General features: G+C 37.6%; 1 protein-coding gene across 1 annotated transcript; it reads left to right on the top strand.

Annotated features, from left to right (window-relative positions):
• Positions 1-14,773: 14,773 nt before the first annotated feature.
• On the top strand, positions 14,774-20,420 carry LOC103260972 (trace amine-associated receptor 2). Its single transcript, XM_021712628.1, has 3 exons — positions 14,774-14,797; positions 16,231-16,317; positions 19,425-20,420. Exons 1-3 carry the CDS (start codon positions 14,774-14,776, stop codon positions 20,418-20,420), a joined length of 1,107 nt encoding a protein of 368 aa, XP_021568303.1.
• Positions 20,421-20,907: the final 487 nt, after the last annotated feature.

Below are 20,907 nucleotides of genomic sequence, written 5' to 3'. Positions count from 1 at the left end.
GATCAAAGGCCTAAATGTAAAACCTCAAACTACGAGAATCCTAGAAGAAAATGTAGAAAACACCCTTATGCACATTGGCGTGGGCAATGAATTCTTGACTAAGTCCCCAAAAGCGAATGCCATAAAAGCTAAGATAGACAAATGGGACCTCATCAAACGGAAAAACTTTTGCACAGCAAAAGAAACTACCAAGAGAGTAAAGAGACAAAATGGGAAAAAATATTTGGAAATTATGCATCTGACAAAGGCCTAACATTCAGGATCTACAAGGAACTCAAACAAAGTGAAAGAAAAAAGCCCAAACAACCCCATTAGGAAGTGGGCAAAGGACATGAACAGACACTTTTCAAAAGATGAAACACAAGCAGCCAACAGACACATGAAAAAATGCTCTGCCTCACTAATTATGAGAGAAAGGCAAATAAAAACTACAATGAGATACCACCTAACCCTGGTAAGGATGGCTGTTATTGATAAGTTAAAAAAACAACAGATGCTGGCATGGGTGCAGAGAAAAAGGAATGCGTCTACACTGCTGGAGGGAGTGCAAGCTTGTTTGACCTCTATCGAAAGTAGTGTGGCAATTCCTAAAAGAACTAAAAACTGACCTTTCATATGATCCAGCAATCCCTATCCTGGGGAGATATCTGGAGGAATATAATTGTTCTACAAAAAAGACACCTGCACATGCGTATTTATTGCCACACTATTCACAATAGCAAAAACATGGAACCAACCCAAATGCCCATAAAAAGTGGACTGAGTGGTACATATACCCAATAGAGTATTATGCAGCCGTAAAGAAAAACAAAATCATGGACTTCACCACAAATTGGATGAAGTTGGAGACCATCATACTAAGTGAACTATCCCAGAAGCAAGGAACTGAATACCGTATGTTCTCACTCATAAGTGGGTCTTCAACATTAGTCACATTAGCACAAGGGAAGGATCTGCAGTCACTGGGCACTGCTAGGGGAGAAAGGGAGGACAAGAGTAGGGGCACGTGACTGCACATAGAGTACTTGGTTCATTACCAGAGGGAATAGGGGCCAGCGAGACGCCCAAACTTCACCTGTGTGCAGTCTACTTATGTAGTCAAGACCCCACATTTCTATAATAAAATAAAAAATAAAATTTATGATGAGTAGGTCAAGCTTGGGAGCCAGAAGCCATGGGTTTAAATTCTGGCTCCAATATTTATCAGCTATTATTTGGACAAAGTTACTTAAAAACTCCAAATCTTAGTTTACTCACCTAAAAATGAAGACAAGAATATTACCTACCACAAGAGATTGTTGATTGCTAGATGGGAGTTATTGCCTAGGATAGACCTTGCACATTAAAGCCCAGTGAATATATGTTATGAGTATTATTCCCTGTCATTTTATTGGTGTGTGCCATGGTGGTGCACACTAAGTGTCCTCTTTTCTTTTCTTTTCTCTTCTTTTCTTTTTTTTTGAGTTAGAGTCTCACTTGGTCACCCAGACTGGAGTGAAGTGGCAGCTCCCAGCCACTGCAGCCTCGACCTGCTGGGCTCCAGTGATCCGCCTCAGCCTTCCAAGCAGCTGGAACTACAGGCGCGCACTACCACGCCCGGCTAATTTTTGATTTATTGTAGAGATGAGGTCTCGCCAAGTTGTCCAGGCGGGTCTCGAACCCGTGGGCTCAGACAATCCACTCACCTCAGCCTCCCAAAGGCGCGGGATTACAGGCTGAGCCACCGAGCCCGGCTGTGTCCTCTTTTCTAACAAATTTCACAATTACAATTATGTAAAAGAATGACAAGAGAAGATTTGTTCCAAGTTCTATGCAGAAAGAAAGTAACCAATTGACACATTTGTAAATTGGTAGTCCATGAAGTGGCAGTTATTTGAGAGACTGGGGATTAATTAATTAATCCAAAATTAGGTACACAAGTGGTCACCGTGCAGGTAAAGTTTGGGCCTCCCTTTGGTACTCACTACGCGTGGTATGAGATCAGGTATCCTTATTGATGTTATGTGCTCCCTCCTTCCCCTGGAAGTGTCCCGCTATTTCCAATCCCTTTCTTATTGTATTATGGTAAATGTTCAGGGTTCACATGAGTGAGAACATGTAGTGATCAGTTCTTTGGTTCTGTGATAGATCACTGAATACGACCGACTCTGAATCCATCCAAGTTGCTGTGAAGTCCATAATTGTGTTCTTCTTTATGGCTGTGTAATATTCCATTGTGTGTATGTACCACATTTTTTTATCCAGTCCAGTTTCGATGAGCAGCCCACTTGGTTCCATGTTTTTGCTATTGTGAATAATGCTACAATAAACATGCGTGTGCAGGTATCTGTTTTGTAGAGTGATTTAAGATCCTCTGGGTATATTCCCAGAAAAGGGATTGCTGGGTCATATGAAAGGTCAATTTCTAGTTCTTTTAGGAATCACCACACTGTTTTCTTAGAGGCTGAACTAGTTTGCATTCCCACCTGCAGTATAGAAACGTTCCCTTTTCTCCACATCTTCGCCAGCATCATCTTAAGGATTACCTCTCCAAGAGGCCATCTATAACCCCCTCAGGCCTGGTAGGTGTCTTTCTCTAAACTCCCCAAATATCTCATGCACTTCCCTGTCTGTGTATGCATGGACTGTGCTGTGATACCCTCTGCTCTCACTGGATGGTGAATGGCAGAGATTAGGGGCCGTGTTTTATACATCTGTGTACTCCTATACTTAGCATTGCAGACACACAGAGAAGTCACTCAATGCATGCTTTTTAAGTGAATAAGGAATAAAAAAGGTGCCCGAGGGGGTACAACTAATACAAATTAGAGACAGGATTTGAGGTCAACTCTGTCAAGCTACAGATTCTACCCTCTGACCTATCTCAGGAAGTGGGGCCAAGTATGGCTAAACTATAGGGATTCATAGTGTTGTCTTCAAATTTAAGTAGATATGCCTATCTGGGTTTAATTTTGGCTATATATATATATTATTTCTTTATTAATAGAAAAAGTGTTTAAAAGCTATTATTAAAATATATATTCTGAAACTAGACTAAATTTAACTTATGACCTTCTACCTATGGTATTAGATATGGCCTCTGGAAGAGATAATCCTTAAGATGAACCTTTTAAAATGAGTTAGTGTGAGCCAGTTACATTGAGAGAGTTGAGAGGAATCATTTGAGGCATATAGTTGTACCCCCTTGGAAATCTTTCTTATTCCTTATTCACTTAAAAAGCCTGCATTGAGTGACTTCTCTGTGTGTCTTGAACCTTTTAAAATGAGTTAGTGTAAGCCAGTTACATTGAGAGAGTTGAGAGGAATCATCTGAGGGAGCAAACCACAAAAGAGGCAAAATGCAGGATCCACAAAAAGAGTGGATTTGAAACCATGCTTGTCTGGATCCAAAGTCTACCCAGGCTGGTGTTTGAAGCCCTAAGCTCACTGGAATTATTTGGGATGATGACAGACTCAGAAAGCTGCAATTTCAACCAGTGACTGGGGGTCTTTGGAATGAATACAACTTTTCCAAGAACCATTGATTTAGACCTTTGAGAAAAAAAAAAGAACTCTAAATTTTCTAATGTGCATAGTGGGATGAAGATTTAGAGGAATTTTTAATACCATAACATGTGTGAAACTGAGCTCAGAAGTCTGGGCTGTGAGTTCCTGGGAGGCAGCCTCGTTCATTCCCCACTCCCTGCCAGTGAGCTGGTAAAGGGTTGAGCAAGAACGTTTGCTTGAGGGAGGAAAGATTAAGTGATTAGAATACAACATTTCTAAACCAGCGAGGGAAAATATTTTTTCTTAAGTTATTTCTTGGAAATTTAGGTATTTTAGGATTTTCTCAAACTAATGATAACTTGATATTTTAACTCAGGGATTCTCAAATTTTCTCAGTCTGAGGATTAATGTTGAGTGTAACAAACCTTTTACAAGTCAAAGTAAAGTGAGAAAATGAAAACAATGTGATGAGTTTTTCATATTGGAAAACATACTTAACTTAATAGACTGTCTTTTGTCTAAGATTATGTGCTTGCTAAATGTCTAGGATTGAGATGCTCTTTGTTTTTATGAAAATATATTAATAATAGACAGAAAGCTTTTATAATGACCTTATTTGGCAAGCCTATGTTTTCCCCTCAAATTAAAAAAAAAATCACATTTATTTATGAAAGCCTACAATCAACTATTCTGGCCTGTTAGTAACCTTAAGTAGCAATAAAGGTGCTTTTGGCAACAAAGTCTTATGGAGAACTCAACATGTACCAGGGAGGCATATGGTCAGCTCCAATCATTGAGGAAAGTTAGCGCTACAGGAACACACAGTCACAGTACAGTGGAGACAGATGGCAAAGACAAAAGCCAAACACAAGTAAAATAATTCTTGCTACTAGGAAAAACATTGGCTTTGTCCTGTATTGCTCCCCCTTTTGACAGAGGAGCTTAATTTATTCAATGTTTACAATTTACTTTTAATTTTAGAATTTGAAATTGCTCATTAAGGGACAAACCAAATGAGTATTTAATAAGGAACTCCTTGTATCAGCCAACCAGGGTTGAGGTGTGATGTTAGCTGAATGGTTTTCCTGAGACTTCTGAAATCTTCCAGATAAGTAATCCCTTGTTTCCGTTCATGATGCCAAATCTGTAAACATATTTATATCGAATGTCAGGGTAGACCAAAGCCCAAGACATTGTTTTGCTTCTCTTGCATCAGCTAAAGTTTTCTTTACATTTGACCTTTGCTTAATAGTCTGAGAATTCTCCAGGTATTTGGTTCCTCTAATAAAGTTCTATGATAAGTGTTTTCCTATTTCCACTAAGTAAAACTACTCCCCCAGTGACTTATAGTGTGAAATTAATTCTCATCATGACCAAAGCCGAAGAGCAGATGCGTTAATAATGCCCTCTGGTCTCTATTTACTCAGAAATTTGACAAATGAGAGCAAAGTGAGGGAGATGTCTGCAGGAGTCTCTTTGGACTAAGGGTCTGGGTTAACCAAATTGCAGCTTCAAAGTGTCAAACTGTAAATGAACTGAGGTGGGCACTGGTAAGTAGCCAATCAACACATTTAATTACTCCTATTAGAAGTCACTCAAGATTTTACTTTTAGCAACCAGAAGGGCTTGTAAACAGTGATCTCATATGTTTGAAATGCTCTGATAACTTTATTCTTACATGGCTTAAAGTTTTTATCTTGTCTGTATAGTCTCCTAAGCACAGAACATTAGAAAAAAATTGGAGAAGTAAGGAAAAACACATAGACCACTTGCTGTTTTTCTTTCCATGGTTTATATTACTAGGAACAATAAAATAAAACGCAACAAAACAAAATGAAACGCCACAGCAAAACCTGTTTTACTTCCATGTGGTAGACTAAAGGTGGATTTACCACAGTGCTATGTTAGACTGTCTATATATTAGTTCTCTATATTATATATCTATATTTGATATATATTTATATATCGAATATATAATCTATATATGTATAATATATAATCTATATATATGTCTAATATATTTAAATATTAGTTCTACTTTTTTTTTAGAAAGTTAAGTGGAAAATGGTAGTTACTACCTGGTAATTGAATCATCTGAATTCTCTTCTTTATCACTCCTATTACCATCACCAAATAGGACCACAAATAAAAGAAGCAAGAATCATTGCTTATAATGTACCTGGAACCATGTTGGCCTGAGTTTGTATTCAATTCTTAGCCTGGAGTGCAGCATCACGTGCCTCCTTTCATGTTTTACTGCCATAGCAAGCCCTAAAGTTCACTGTTGCGATCACAGTTTCCCTTCTCCTAGTTTCCCTTTGTGTCTATCCAACCCATGCAAAACACCAATGTTTTGTCCGTCTGTTGGGTTTCTCCTTCTCAGTAGGCAGCCAACAATCTATGCATGCCAAACTAGACCAAATCACCCCATTACCCATGTTCTTTCCCCATGTTCCCTACTGCATGACACCACTATCCTTGCTCAGGCTGGAAATCCAGGAGTGATCCTTGACCCCTCCTTCTCCTTACTCTTCACACCCCGTCAAACATGGGCAATACATCTTCAATCCAAGTCTTAACCTTCCTTCCCATGGACTCTAGATAAATCCCCCAAACTGATTTTCATTCCTCAAGTCTTGATCCTCCAGTCTATTCTCTATACAGGAGCCACTGGTTCATCTGAATCCTAAATTTGACTGTGTCTTCCCGCTGTTGACATCCTCAATAGTTACAGACGACTTTCTGTGTTACACCACCATGTCCACATTTCCTGGTGAGCATACAAGAAATTCTGACCTTCCTGTCTACTTTTTTGTCTGTACCTCCTTGCCCTTTCTTACAAGTATCTTAGATTTCAGCCATATCAAGTTTCCTCAATTTTCTGAAAACTCTATGCCCTTCCAGAACACCCCAGCTTTGACAAATCAATTCCTACCCTTCAGAATGCTCTTCAACAAATTGTTTACTTCCTTGTTCTTGAAGCCTCACCTCAAGCATAACTCTTTTCTGATGCTTTCCTGATGGCATCCCACTCGGGTCAGGTGGTATTTTCTTCTCGCAACTCTGAAAGCAGTTTTAGGCATAGTTCTGCTACTGCACATAACACATTGCCTTGTGATGACTTGTCTTTACAAAAGAAAGAGCTTTTTAAAATAAATATTGAGTAAAATATGTAACAGAATATGCGTGTATAAGGTATAAATGCTAGGTATGAAATCACAATGTACATCCTTACAACCTGCTCTAGTCTAGGAAAAATATCATTTTTCCTAGAAAAATATTTTTGAAAAATATTTCTTACTGACTTCTATTTCATTGCGTATTCCCGATGTTAACTCTTTTTAAATTATATTTGTGACACATATTTTTCCCTCAGTCGGTAACTTATTTTTTCAGACTTTTATGATGACTTTTGCTAAACACAAATTCTCCATCCTAATGTGGTCAGATTTATCAATCATTTTCTTTCTGTTTTATGCTTTTAGTGAATTGAGCTGTCTTTCCAGACTATGAGATCATACAGAAATTTCCTTATGCTCTCTTCTAAGAGTTTTATAGTTTTGCCTTTCACATTTAGGTTTTTAATTTACCTTAATTCTATAATTGTGTATGGTGTGAGATAGGGTCCACTTTTATTTGTGGGTTTTTTTTTTTTTTTTTTTGAGTCACAGTCTCACTCTATAATTCAAGCTGGAGTGCAGTGGTGCACTACTCACGGCCTCCCCAACGTTGGCCTGCTGGGTTCCAGCGATCCTTCTGCCTCAGCCTTCCAAGGAGCTGGAACTACAGGCACGTGATACCATGTCCAATTAATTTTTAACTTATTGTACATACAGGTCTCGCCAAGTTGCCCGGGCTGGTCTCGAACCCCCGGGCTCAGCCAGTCCTCTCGTCTTTCCCTCCCAAAGTGCTGGGATGACAGGCTGAACCACCAAGCCCAGCTGGCATATTTCTTTATTTAGGTCTTCATGTATGTATTTTGTTAACATTTTAAACTTTTTAAAATAAAGAATTACATATTTATTTATTTATTTTTAGTTGGAGTCTCACTTTGTCACCCAGGCTGGAGTGCAGTGGCAATGCTCACGGCCACCACAGCCTCAACCTGCTGGGCTCCAGAGATCCTTCCACCTCCGCCCTCCAAGCAGCTGGAACCACACGCATGTGTTACCACACCCGGCTAATTTTTTTGTTTATTGTAGAGATGAGACTTTGCCAAGTTTCCCAGGCTGGTCTCAAACCTCTGGGCTCAGGCAATTCTCTCACCTCGGCCTCCCAAAGTGCTGAGGTTACAGACGTGAGCCACTGCGCCTGGCTGCACGTCTGTTTTTAAAGGTACTTTATTTTTTTATTATGTTGTAAAGATAAATCTTTTTGAAGTTTCAATTTTGAATCCTTTCTTTTTAGACAGAAAACCAGTATACTTCTGTATTTTGATTTTTTTTAAACTAGCAGCCCTGCTCATCTCTCTTATTAACTCTAGATGTATATGTAATACGCATGTATATTTGGATATTTTATATACATTCACGTCATTTGTCAGCCACGGTGGGTTTTATCCTTCCTTTCTTATTCCTGTACATTTTCCTCCAGCCTTACTACACTGATGAGGGCTTCCAGCAGAAGCAGGAAGTCAAAATGGCTTTACAAGTTCCTTTGGTCTTATTCCTCATTTTCAGGGTAATACTTTTAATGTTTCATCATTAAATAAAATATCCATTGAAAGTTTTTTGTTTTTATAAATAACTTTAATCAGGTTAAGGAAATTGTCTTGCTCTTCTACTTTTCTAAGAGCTTTTTAAAAAATCATAAATAGATTTGAATTTTACCATGTGTCTATTGAGATAACTAAATGATTATTCTTTCTTAATTTGATATTGTGGCAAATTAAGTGATGTCATAATGTCATCTGTTCTGTTGTTGTTTCATATGGTGTTGTATATATTTTCCTTAGGTCTGGCTCATTTAAAATCTTACTAATATTTTGTACTTATTCTATTAATAATTGAGATATGTGTATTAATATCTCCCATAATGATTGTGGACTTTGTCAATTTTTCCTTATAGTTCAGTATGTTTTTCCCATATATATTTGGAAACTCTGCTATTAAACTTAGAAATATTATATCATCTTGGTAATATGACTGCACACCTTAGGTTTATATTTTTCTAGTGTGTATATATATATACATATATATATAAAATCTACTTTAAAATTTTATGCAAAGCCGGGCTCGGTGGCTCAGCCTGTAATCCCGCGCCTTTGGGAGGCTGAGGTGAGTGGATTGCCTGAGCCCGCGGGTTCGAGACCCGCCTGGGCAGCGAGACCTCATCTCTACAATAAATCAGAAAAACAGCTGGGCGTGGTAGCGCATGCCTGTAATTCCAGCTACTTGGAAGGCTGAGGCGGAAGGATTGCCGGAGCCCAGCAGGTGAGGTTGCGGTGGCCGGGAGCGGCCACTGCACTCCAGTCTGGGCGACAGAGTGAGACTCCAACTCAAAAAAAAAAAAAAAAAAAAAAAAAAAAATTTTATGCATATTTGTTTTAGATCTATCACTTTGAAACAGCTTGTAGGTGGATTTTTTCCTACCAAATCTGATTCTTTTTTTTAAGGAGAAAAGTTGTAGAAATTGAGGTCAGATGGATAGCTAGGGGTCAGGTCATTCAGGTCTTTTATGCCAAAGTGAGAGCTATATTTGCTTCTCTAAGAAGGGAAGCCGTGGGTGAGTCTTGATCATAATCCAATCATACATGCCTTTCTCCCTCTACACAACCTTTATTTATTCTCTTCTATCCTCTCTCTTTCTTCTTTCTTTTCTTACTTTCTCTTATAATATCCCCTTTTTGTGCCATAAAAAGGGTTTGTTTAAATTTACTTTATTAGGTGTATTTGGAGTGGTAGGGGATATGAGTAAAAAATAAAGTGGAAACAGGGTACAGTAATGTAGTGTAAACTAAACATCCCAAGAAAGAGCAGTTGAGTGACTATAGCAACTGTCCTGTAAGTATTTTAGTCATTCAGAGGAGTAGCAAGTCATTATCAAACTGAGGTAACACTAACCCCCCCTTTTTTTGCAAATGGAAATGATTAATACACATTTCTAAAAACATTCTTAATGTGGAGTGGATTTCAGAAACAGTAAGAAACATTTTAAGCTAAGTATCAGTGATTTGACTGGGTGATATACTGTGATGTTTATTTTCCAGAAATGGTCATAAGCGATCATGAAAGAGGATATATATATATACATATATATCCTATATATAGGGTATATATATTGATTTGAATTAAAGACTCACAGAAGGGTATTATCAAAAGATTTTTAATTACAATATCCTCTCCAAAAGACTTTAAAAGTGTCACAAGAGGTATAAGGGAGATTTTTCAAAAATAGTTTCATCATTTCATAATTAAATCTCAATCAACATTATTTCAAAGGTCTTGGACAGTGCAATATATTAAGAAGAAAATTGTTGGCCGGGCTCAGTGGCTCAGCCTATAATCCCAGCGCTTTGGGAGGCCGAGGTGAGTGGATTGCCTGAGCCCATGGGTTCAAGACCTGCCCGGGCAACTTGGTGAGACCTCGTCTCTACAATAAACCAAACATTAGCCGGGCGCACCTGTTGTTCTGGCTACTTGGAAGGCTGAGGCAGAAGGATCGCTGGAGCCCATCAGGTCGAGACTGCAGTAGCCACTGCACTCCAGTCTGGGTGACAGAGTGAGCCTCCAAAAAAAAAAGAACAAAATTGTATACCCAACCCTGAATTGTACCTCACATCTTTAAAATAAAAAAAAGAGAAAAGAAAAAGAAAGTTGAAATTATTTTTAAAAAGAATATATACATAAATAGAAATGGTCAAATGTAAGGAAAAAAAGAATGGAAGACCTAAAGGAATGGAAAAGAAGAAATAAATAAAATTATAATCATTTGCAGATGATATCACTGACCACATAGAAAACTAAAGAAACTAAAGAGAACATCTTAAAATTAGAAATATTCTGCAAGTTGCCTGGATACAAGGTGAATCAGCATACAAAAATTCAGTTGAATGTCTGCACCAGTAATAAGCAAATAGAAAATGTAATTTTAAAAAGACAAATAAAAACTATGAGGTACCTAGGAATAAAACTACCAAAAAGTGTGCAAGACCTATTTGTAAAATATTAAGAAAGTTTACTGAAGGGCATTTAAAAACACCAAATAAATGTGAAGCTAGCCCTAGTTTATGCATAAGAAGGCATAATATTGAAGAAATATTTATGCTATCCACTCAAAATTCACTATAGATTTTATGGAACATGGTATGCAAATTAATATCAATGTTTAAAAGACCAAAAAATAACCAGGCCACTTCAGGGGGAGAAGGAGGAGGAGAACAGAGGGAAAGGAAGAATAATAAATAAATGAAGTTGGGAAAGATGGCTTACATGAAAAAATTAAATTCTATCCTTACTTCATGTCATACATAATTAAAATTGACTGGATTAATATGGATTTAAAATGTAAGTGTTAAAAGGAAACTTTCAAATTTTTCAGCAGAAAATATGGAAGAATATTTTTCTGACACTGAAGTAGTGAAACATTTCTTTAAAACCACAAAAATCCATAAGAGATTGATAAATTGAGCCACGTGAAAGAATTTTTTTTTCAATCCAAAAGTACCTGAAGGGAAAAGCAAAGGCAAGCTGTTCTCTGGGAAAATACTTTTGCTACATAAATAACTGATAAAAGGGTATTATTAAGGATAGAAAAAGAATTCTTACAAACCAAAAAGAAAAGGAAAATGTGCCAAAAAAATGACAGAATTTCACAGACCCACAGAGAAACAAATAAGGACAATAAACATATGATTAAATGTTCTGCTTCACTGATAATCAGGAAAATATAAATCAAGACTACAACAAAATACTGTTTTCACTTGTTAATCTGTCAAAAATTTAATTCTGACAATACCATGTGTTGGATGTAGGCCAACAGAATTTCTACATATTGATTGTGAGAATGTAAGTAAAAGCCATTTGAGAACACAAATTGTCTTTGTCTTGTGAAGATGAGTATTATTTTTTCTGACTCGGTAATTACTTTTGCATGTATATTTCCCAGAAAAGTTCTTGAATATATGTTCCGGGAGACTTGCATGAGAATCTTCAAAACAGCACTATTTAGAATAGCAAAAGAGCTGGAAATAATTCAAATGACAATTCATAGAAGAAAACATAAATAGATTATTATGTGGCAGTGAAAAGAAAAAACATATATGATATAAAGCTGAATGGAAAAATAAGAGGACAAAAGGCAACAAAGAGCAGATATCGATTTTATAGAGTTCTAAACATAAATCAAACAATATTTTGATTTAGTTATATAAACACACATGATAAAGCTATTAAATGAATACAAAAATGATCAACACAAAATTTAAGGGTAGTAGCTTTCTGGGGTGATGGGTAGAAATCAGTATATAGATCTAATCTAATCCACAGTCATGAGTGTTCATTATGTTAGAAACAAACAAATGAAGCAAGCAAGACAAGCTTGGCATTGTTGATTGTGATTAATTCAAATTCTGCACACCTCAGTTCCATTAAGGACTTTGAACACTTATATTTGTGATATATCCCTTTTCTCCAGGTTAAGGTACGAAAGAAGATGATATTTCTTTCTAGTATTTAAATTTATTAGTCAGTTTTCCCACGTCCCTTTGGGTCTTCTCTTTTGGTTTTAGTTTCCAGGGCTGGACCCAAAGATTCAGTTCTCCCAGGTTGCCACAAGGTGTCACGCTTGAAAATAGTTCTGATGGCACCCTGTCTGATGATGGCTTGCTGACTGCCATGATATGTAGACACCAGTTCATGAGGGTAAGCTGTAGTTTCTAGAGGTTTAGAAAGAAGAGGAGGCCACTGGTGCCCGTTACGTTCACATTCACCACAGAGCTGTCTTTCTTAAATCTCGTGCTCAGGATTAGAGGCTGGTTGAGAAGAGTTTTCTGAGGGTTAGCCATATATATTGTTTCTAGTCTTTGCTTTTCCCTTCAGGAAAGCCCTCGTGTTGTTTCTTGCTAGCTGGTCTAAAATGATATCTTTTGGTTTCTTGGTTATATTCTAATAGCATTGAACTTCAGATGGGAAAGAAATAAGACTCATTCCCTTTGCTCCATGTTAAGTTCCTCAGAACCTTAAAAATAAACATTAAGGTTTAACCTTCTGTTACTTGTCTCCCATTTGTAGAATTAAAAGAGAATGCCTGAGTAATTCTGTACAGAGCCAAGAAAGTTGACCCAAAATGACTTCATGTTTCTTCCAGAAGTAGAAATTGCTGACAACTTTTTTCAATTTTATTTTATTACAGAGATGTGCCGTGTAAGTAAGGAATAACTGCACAAGTAGGTTGCATGCAGGTAAAATTTGTGTCTGCAACAGGTCCTCACTTCCCTTGGTTTGGGACCAGGTACCCTTTGTGTGCAACAATTTTTAAATATGTCTTTTGCTATTGCAAAATTAAGTTCTATCCCCAACTAGCAAACAACTATGCTAATATTTGTAAAGTTTTCTTTAAAAATAATTTTATATACAATTTCTTTTCATACCATAATATAATATACTCTGAAATTAAAAGTTTTTTCCTCCTTCTCTTTTTCAGGAAGAACTACCAACATTTAGGAGATTTCTCAAAGAACTAAAAATAGATCTACCAGTGGACTCAACAATCCCATTTCTTGGTATATACTCAAAGGAGCATAACTCATTCTACCAAAAAGATACCTATGCTCGTATGTATATTGCAGTACTATTCGCAATAGCAAAAACATGGAACCAACCCAGGTGCCCATCGACAGTGGACTGGATAAAGAAAATGTGGTGCATCTACACTGTGGAACACTACACAGCCACCAAAAGAATGAATTCTTGTTGTTTGCAGCAACATGATGCAGCTGGAGGCCAGCATTCTAAGCAAATTATCACAGAAGCAAAAAAATGAATACCATGTGTTCTCACTCATGAGTGGGTACTAAACATTGGACACACACAGCCACAAGGATGGCAACAGCAGACACTGGGCACTGCTGAATAGGGGAGGAAGAGAACAGGATTAAAGGATGCAAAACCACCCACTGGGCACCATGCTTACCACAGGGGAAGGAGCACCATCTCATCAGAAGCCCGAACCTTACACTTGTATAATGTGTCTATGTAATAAATCTTCATATGTATCTCTTATTATAAAATAAAACATTTTTTTTTTAAAAAAAAGAAGAGCTACTGAGATAATTTAAACCAGGGCCAGCTAAGTATTTTGTGGGACCTGGCACAAAATGAAAATATAGAGCCTTTTGTTAGAAAGTTATTCAAAATTTCAAGAGGTCAACATCAGAGCATTAAATTAGGTGCAAGCATCTCAAAGCTCGGAGCTCTTTGTCACTGCATAATTTAGACACGCTTGCAGTGACCTTGGGTTGAGCTGACTGAGATCACACAGAGTAGTTGTAATTTTTATTCAATCAGGACCCTGTGTCTTCTACTGGCCAGTGCTCTATTTCATCCACTTCTAGGGTACCTTGCCTCACAAGGGTGTCCCATCAGGGAAACACGAACTTTCACAGTTCAAAAGAGCAAAAACCAAAAGTAGCCCTTAAACCTATGAATAGATCTAGATCAGTAGCATATGAGATTTAGCATAGTCATGTGAGTTGTCCAAAGAGATAATAATTTTGCTCAATTCCTTCAGGTATAAAATGGCTGCTGAGATATATTCTTTTAATTACATTTATACAAAGAAAAAAGAGGAAAGTAATGAGTTGTAAGGCCTCTTCTCAGTGACTAGAATATGAGAACAAATATGGATTATGACTGTCTCAGAATAACAGAGGACCCACGTCCATTTTTCTGTTTGATCCCATCCATGCATGGTTGAGACAAGACTCCTTGGGGCCATGCATAACTCATCACCTCAGCTTTGCCTTTGCAGCCTTTTTGTAATGTCAGACTTGAAGTCTTCAATGCTATGAGTGATAAAAACTTAGTTGAACAGAGACTGTAGAGAGAATGGAGGTGGGGTTTAGGCTCATTTAGCGGTTAAAGTTTCAAATGACAAGGATTTTGTTGTCGTGTGTGTGTGTGTGTGTGTGTGTGTGTGTGTGTGCGCGCTTCATTCTCAGATTCAATCCCTTGAGATTAATTGTTAAGTTATAAATCAGTACAACTCACATAGTTCAGGTCTTCCAGTTCCATGTAAACATTCATGGTAGTTAGAAAGGAAGCCAAGTTCCTTCAGTAAGCAGTTAACAATGGCATCTTTCCTAGAGCATCAGGTATGTGGAGAATGTGGGATTTTGAAAGAAAGATGTGTTTCCTCTTCCTTGAGGTTTTCTTAGGGAGTAAATTGCCTCCCTAGTAATGCAGTAGTGTTACTGTTGCATTGATTCTTTCTTTCTGAATTTTGGTCATGTGCAGAGAGAAAGTGTAGGAATATGGAACAAGGTAGAAGGTGTGAGACTTAATATAAATGTTTGATAAAAGATAATCATTTTAATATGTGAACAGGTTAATGTGCTGCCTTTGGGCAGTGCAATACTTTTCCTGGGAAAATTACTTAGAATCCTGGAAAGGGTTACCTCTTCATAAGCAGATGAGTCAACAATTTATCACAGGTGTTCACCTAAAAGAAGCAGGTGAAAACAATTACCTGGCCTTTTTCCTCACAATCCCATTTCTTCACTTTCTTAGGATAAGTCTTTTTTGATCAAAATGTATTCTTGAATGGAGTGTTTATTTATGACAAGGAAGAAAGGAAAGAAGGGAGGGAGGGAGGGCTGGAGTTCATTATATAACAGGCATGTGCTAAGTTTATTCATATGTATTATTTAATATGTTAAGATTTATTAACATACAATATTTGATGGAAACTAACCAAAAGAAATCAGGTAAAGGCAAAATAATTCAAGAAAAGCAGAAAGAATAATTGGCAGGAAAAAGAACATAATGAAGTCGCTTAAAAGTCTTAAAAGTAGCTACTGAAGCAGAGAAATATTTAATAATGAAGGACTAATCAAATTTAATGACAAGGCAAAAATGAATGAGATCACATCAGAAAATTCAGAAAATTCTTTAACATTGTGGTCATGGTTCTGTGTTTTAATCACTTTCTTGGGGAATACAGAAAGCATTTTAACATTAAATTTTAATAATTTACTAGAATAAAGTTTACACATGGTATTTATGCATAAGCTCAATGGACAAATAATTCATTATGTTACAAATATTTAATTTTTGTGTCTGAGCTTCTTGTAGAAACATAACAATGTTGGAGGAAAGGTCAGACTTTCCATTTAATTCTATGGCAATCTGTGTGTCTATAGATGCATACGTTAATAGGTATAAATTCTTTTTTTTTTGAGTTGGTGTCTCACACTGTCACTCAGACTGGAGTGCAGTGGCCGCTTCCAGCCACCACAGCCTCGACCTGCTGGGCTCCGGCGATCCTTCTGCCTCAGCCTTCCAAGTAGCCGAACTACAGGCTGCACTGCCACGCCAGACTAATTTTTGATTTATTGTAGAGATGAGGTCTCACCAAGTTGCCCAGGCGGGTCTCGAACCCACGGACTCAGGCAATCCACTCACCTAGGCCTTCCAAAGCGCTGTGCTTACAGGCTGAGCCATGAGCCCGGCGGTATAAATTTTTTTTAAGTGACCCTTGAAGAATATAACCTTTAAAAATATTGTCTTTGCGTTTAACGCTTCATAGACTATCAATCTAAAAGATGTGAAAGATGTGGTTATTGAAAGGTTTAAATTGATGATAGGTGTCCTATGGCAAGGAACTATGAAGGATGTGAGATTGAAATGGAATTAAAAGTATTGTTTGATGAACTCATCAGTTGGTAATCTGATGTTCTCCTCCCTGTTCTGTGGTGAGTGTACGAGAAATTCAAATAAGAACTTAGGTGTCATGTTATATATCTCAAAGTATTTAGAGATAATTGACTAAAGTTTCTGACTGTTAAAAGGAAAGAGTCAAGCTCTGCCCCTATGATCTGAGTTTAAGAAGGGTTGATTATGACTTTACAAAAGTGGGATGGTAGAATGATTAATAATATCAAAATCACTAAGTCAAGAACACAAAGAAGTTTGCAAGCAATTAAATCTTAAAATGGATTCTTGTTGTGGAGTTGCCTTTAGCACAAGAATATTGTCTGTGTGTGTGTTAAAATGAAATTATTTATTTCCCTTAGCTTTACTTTCTAAGTGTCTTTATTTCACAGAATAGTTTGGAGATGGTATTTAAGCATAAGCAAACCCACATTTCCTGAGCAGACTGAACGTGATCAGAATCTTTTCTTCTGTTTTATAATTCTGCATTTTTCTCCAGTGTTTTCTTCGATGATGATGCTTAACTGGTCAGCAGGTGGCTAACAAGGAATGGCAAGTAACTAAATTATTTGGTAGCAAGAGCAGGAAAAATCCCTTACCTCTCATTTTTTCCTCCTATCTTTCTTTTCTTGTGAGGATATTAGGAGGTGAAATGCTATATAAATCTAAGAAACCCCTGTTTTAGCTGCTAAAAAAGAAAATAGCCTGAGAATCAGTTGTACACATTTTAGACATTTTAAAATAAAAATGCTTTGATGAAACTATCTTTTAGGAAAAAGTCAGTTGTTTGTGTAAACAGCATTTAGGATGTTAGTTGGCAGAGAGACCACAAATGCATTTTGTGGTATGCAGTCACCCAGGTGGCAGTTATAAAGATAAAGATCTTTAGTTTCTTTGCTCAAACGTGTCCCCTCACAGTCAGGCCATTAGTTCTCTAAACGTGGGGGTGGAACCCCAGAGAAGGAAGAATAAAGAGGATAAAACTGCCTTGGACTTATCACTTGGCAACAGAGAAAGCTTTTAGTTTCAAATATGTACTCATTCTTGCAGTAAAATTAATTACTTTATTTTTAAAAAAATACTACCCCAACTTAAGTACAAAGCTGGAAGTCTCTTTTCACTGTTTAGTGGCTAAGAACACCAGCTGGAGGAACAACAAAGACACTAGAAGCCCTTTCTTCTCTCATTCTATCCTCTCCTCAAGCCCTTTGTTTTCTCTACTGTGTTCTGGAGATCCTTGATCTCTAAAATTATTTTTAGAAGGTCTCAGAATACTTACAGCTCTGTGTCTTTTCTTCATCCTAACTTCTGCTCAGAATAGGCTTTTTTCTCTTCTATTCAAAGCCTACTTGTCCATCGAGACCCAGATCAAAAGTTCCCTCCTTGCTGGCACATTCCTGTCTAGCCCAGCCTAAAATTATCTTGTCCTTTTTTTTATTTTTATTTTTTTAGTCGGAGTCTCACTCTGTCACCCAGGCTAGAGTGCAGTGCAGTGGCACACTCACGGCTACCCCAGCGTTGATCTGCTGGATTCAGGTGATTCTTCCGCCTCAGCCTTCCAAGTAACTGGAACTACAGGCATGTGCCACCACGCCTGGCTAATTTTTGATTTATTGTAGGAATGAGGTCTTGCCAAGTTCCCCGGGCTGGTCTTGAACCCGTGGGCTCAGGCAATCCACTTGCCTTGGCCTCCCAAAGTGCTGGGATTACAGGTTGAGCCACCAAGCCCAGCCATCTTGTCTATTTTGATTGTTAGCTGTACATTTTACCTGGACCACGCTTCAATCAATTAATCATTGCTGTTGCTTTGATCTGAGGTGCAGAATCATTTGGGTTTTAAGTGTTGATGTGTTTTGCCTCTTCAGCTGTTTTGTAGAATTCTTGCTGCCAGGGGTTATGTTCATGCTTTCTTGTTCCTTTCCTTGTGTCATGTATATTGTGGGCATTCAACAAAAATCTCTTGCTCAACTTGTGATGTGATCTTATGTCACAGGGGTTGAGAATTTGTTGGCTTGTCTGTTAGTAACTGGTCAAGTCTGAGACGTGTGAGCTCACTAAAGGACAAAGGCTTTTTTGCAATATTAAGAGTTATGCTTTGCATATACATAGCTTTTTTTGCTAATGTGCATTTTTTTAAAAGCTGTTTCAACTCATGTACATGTTACATTTCAAATATACATGTAATAAATAACATGCGGCTTTTTATATGTAAAATGAACGTACTGGGCCAATAAGGAGTGCATATACTTGTAGTGGAAATCATTTCTTCCTAAAAACTCCCTGGCTGCCCGCTGCTAGCTACACACCAAGATTTGTCAGGCTGTTGTCTCTGTCTGTCGTGCATTTCACAGGGCTCCGAGGAGAGACACTGGGAAGGTGCAATTGCTCTTTGCAAAGACGCAAAGAGCATCCAGCTGTAGTTCTATCCACCTCTAACTTAGCAGTTCCAGCTGGGGTGATGCTTGTCAAAGCTGCATGATTTGTTTAAGAAGATGACTCTTGCCAGGTCATTAGGGATCTTCAAATGATTCTTTTCCCTTAAAACAACCTTGGCATGAAGAAAAAGAAAAATCAAAACACAGTGAAAAATTTGTGTGTAAAACTATTTTCAAATAATAACCTCTTGATCCTACAAGGCAATCCACCCCTATTAAATCAAATCTGATAATGTATTTCGGACTCACTTGAGGAAGAAGTGCATGTATTGTCTAATAGATATCTATTTATCGTATGAACATAAGAAGGATCATTTATAGTTAGTTTAATCATTTGTTTCTCCTCCTCCTTTAAAACATCAGACGCTGGCATAAAGTAAGAGCTTACTAATGTTGGTGATATGAGGAAAATTCAAAGTAAATAATGTCAATTAAACCCATTAGGTTAGAATGCCATGAAATTACAAATAAAGGTTAAGGTAGAAAAATGGGAACGATCATAACAAATGTTTCAGCATAAATTATCTTCCTTGAGTCTTCCATGTCTTTCTTGAGGTTTTCTGTGAAAACGTATATACAACATAGAAAATTTCACGTATTTCTGACAAAATTCGATGTGTTCTTGTTTTTGAAGGAAACATTCGATTGTTCTGAATATGGAAATGGGTCTTGCCCAGAAAATGCAAGATCACTGGGTGTCCGAGCTGCCCTGTATTCGTTCATGGCTGGAGCCATATTCATCACAGTATTTGGCAATCTTGCCATGATCATTTCCATTTCCTACTTCAAACAACTTCACACACCAACCAACTTCCTCATCCTCTCCTTGGCTGTCACTGATTTCCTCCTGGGATTCTCCATCATGCCCTATAGTATGATCCGATCGGTGGAGAATTGCTGGTATTTTGGGATTACATTTTGCAAGATTCATTATAGTTTGGACTTGATGCTCAGCGTCACGTCCATTTTCCATCTCTGTTCAGTGGCCGTCGATCGATTTTATGCTATCTGTTACCCTTTACGGTATTCCACTCAAGTAACGATTCCAGTTATTAAATGGTTGCTACTTCTCTGCTGGTCAGTTCCTGGAGCATTTGCATTTGGGGTGGTCTTCTCCGAGGCCTACGCTGATGGTATAGAGGGATATGATATCTTGGTTGCTTGTTCCAGCTCCTGTCCAGTGATGTTCAACAAGCTATGGGGAACCACCTTGTTTGTGGCAGGTTTCTTCATGCCTGGGTCTATGATGGTGGGGATTTATGGCAGAATTTTTGCAGTATCTAGAAAACATGCATGTGCAATCAATAACTTGCCAGAAAATCAAAATAACCAGATGAGGAAAGACAAAAAAGCAGCCAAAACTTTAGGCATAGTGATGGGTGTTTTCTTATTATGTTGGTTTCCCTGTTTCTTCACGATTTTATTGGATCCCTTTTTGAACTTCTCCACTCCTGTAGTTTTGTTTGATGCCTTGACATGGTTCGGCTATTTTAACTCTACATGTAATCCCTTAATATATGGTTTCTTCTATCCCTGGTTTCGGAGTGCACTTAAGTACATTTTTCGGGGTAGAATTTTCAACTCACATTTCCATAATACTAATTTGTTTGCTCAAAAGGAAACTGAATAGATTTATTCCATATGAGTGAATTGAACCAAAAAGACTGGAACTTAGAAGAATGAAGTTGTTTAGAGTATGTATGTATGTGGGGGGGGGGGTGAGGGAATGCATATTATTTTAGCTAGCATAGAAAGCTCTTGGTTTCTAAGACTTGAGTAAAAAAAGAAATCTTCTTGTTGGGAGAAAAATCTCTCCAGTACTTTCCAGAATTCTTCATACACCCACTACTTCCAGGTAGAGAGAAAAAGAAGAAAATTAGAAAAGTAAAGATGGGAAAAATCCAGAAATGAAAGAAAGAGGGCACACAGCAACTTTTATAATATTCAAAAGGGCTCAAAATGCCAGCTGAGCCTGAAGATAACACACCCCTCTCACCACCACACATACTTTGTGGGATAATTCCATTTAATTTTTGTTCCTCAGTGTCTTATCAGATGTGTCTTGAAACATCAACAACCAAAAATTATAGACAAGTAAGTATGGAAATAACAATTTC

This window comes from Carlito syrichta, unplaced genomic scaffold, assembly GCF_000164805.1.
Source record: "Carlito syrichta isolate Samal-C Ts95f unplaced genomic scaffold, Tarsius_syrichta-2.0.1 Scaffold303504, whole genome shotgun sequence".
NCBI classification, from domain to species: domain Eukaryota; kingdom Metazoa; phylum Chordata; class Mammalia; order Primates; family Tarsiidae; genus Carlito; species Carlito syrichta.
The sequence above is the reverse complement of the archived record's forward strand: the minus strand, read 5'-3'. Positions and strand labels throughout refer to the sequence as shown.